At 44.6% G+C, this 1,330-nt stretch overlaps 1 protein-coding gene across 1 annotated transcript in view; it reads right to left on the bottom strand.

Moving 5' to 3' along the window:
* Positions 1 to 985: 985 nt before the first annotated feature.
* Positions 986 to 1,330, bottom strand: part of LOC106013638 — a gene marked incomplete in the record, with an annotated part of 21,499 nt that continues 21,154 nt past the window's right edge. The window contains 1 exon segment of the mRNA XM_013089895.1: positions 986 to 1,064. Coding sequence (XP_012945349.1) covers positions 986 to 1,064 — 79 coding nt within the window.

The following is a 1,330-nucleotide window of genomic DNA, read 5'->3' as shown; positions in this document are numbered from 1 at the left end:
CCATTCCACACAATAACTCTCTTTACTGACACGTTAATTCCTAATGACCTATTCAGTCCCTGTGGGACATGCAGCAGTGGACAGTGTGAAGGGCATGGCTCTGTCAGTCACACTTTCTGCCCATACAAAGTACCCACTTAATTGTCACCAAATGAAAATACGACGATAGTCTAGTTGTTGGGCTACTGAACCGCAATTGATATAGGGGGTGCCCACTACGGATGGGGTCGGCCGATCGCCTCAAAAACAAACGTTTTGTTTTCAGTTTCAGGCGATCGAGTAGGGCGACCGGCTCAATCAGCCGTAGTGGGCACCACGTAATGGATTGCGGGTTCGGAGATTCAAGGGTTTGAGCCCCAACTCGGCCCGACGTCGTGTCCTCGGAGAAAAATATTTTGCACGAATTTCCCCATTTGGCTCCGTCCTAACGGAGATCGACGTTTAACTCGGAGGTCCCTCTTTACAGTGTTGCAATTGTAACCCATATAAACTAAAAATGTGGGTGGTTGGCGGGTGCTCTGGTGTGGTTTGCTTCTTCTTTCCTATGAAATATCTATCGTCCTTATCTCCACTTCTTCATTTTTATGTTTGTTACTCTCTTGTAACACCTCTAATCTTCGGGCGCTCATTGACCTTATGCAGTTGTGAGCGTCGTAAAACCTCTACTAAAACTAAACTAAACTAGAAATGAAAGTCGCATAGTTTTCAAGGATTTTCCACTGCTAGGAGTCAAGGAGAACGGTGACCTTGCGAGCAGTGTGTTGAGGCGCCTTGTCATGATCTGTCCCAGTGGTTTTATGCACCCCGCATAATTTAGCACAATGTGATCTTCTTTTTTCTTCTTAATTTCTGATTATTTTCCTTTATCATTCTTTGTTAAACTTAACCGAATTGTATATTTCACATTTTTAGGCTCAGTTTGCATAATTTCAAGATTTTTCTTTCATAAAACGACGGGGACAGCATGATGGAAGACAACACCTGCTTAGGCAGATCCGATCGTTTGTATGAAAAACCGTCTGGTAATAGTGTTAGCCTTGACTGTTGTGCCAGTGAGATTCGGCCTATTCAAAATCACACCATTGTGATCGAAAAAGTTAAGGGCATCGCTTTCATTTACAAAGCACGTTGGTTGTGTCGAGCTGTCTGGGGTCGTGGGGATCCCAGGTGTCTCCACTCTGCTCTTTGTATTTTCAGTTCTGGATCCCAGGAGTACACGCAGTTCATCATCTGTTCAGATTTTTTTTTCTAGAAACAGCTGTCCCTGTATCCCATGCAATACCCCCGGCGCGGTGCTACTGACTGAAGTGTCTTTAGGCCATTCCCAAAA

Source organism: Aplysia californica, unplaced genomic scaffold (genome assembly GCF_000002075.1).
Source record: "Aplysia californica isolate F4 #8 unplaced genomic scaffold, AplCal3.0 scaffold01075, whole genome shotgun sequence".
NCBI lineage: Eukaryota > Metazoa > Mollusca > Gastropoda > Aplysiida > Aplysiidae > Aplysia > Aplysia californica.
The sequence above is the reverse complement of the archived record's forward strand: the minus strand, read 5'-3'. Positions and strand labels throughout refer to the sequence as shown.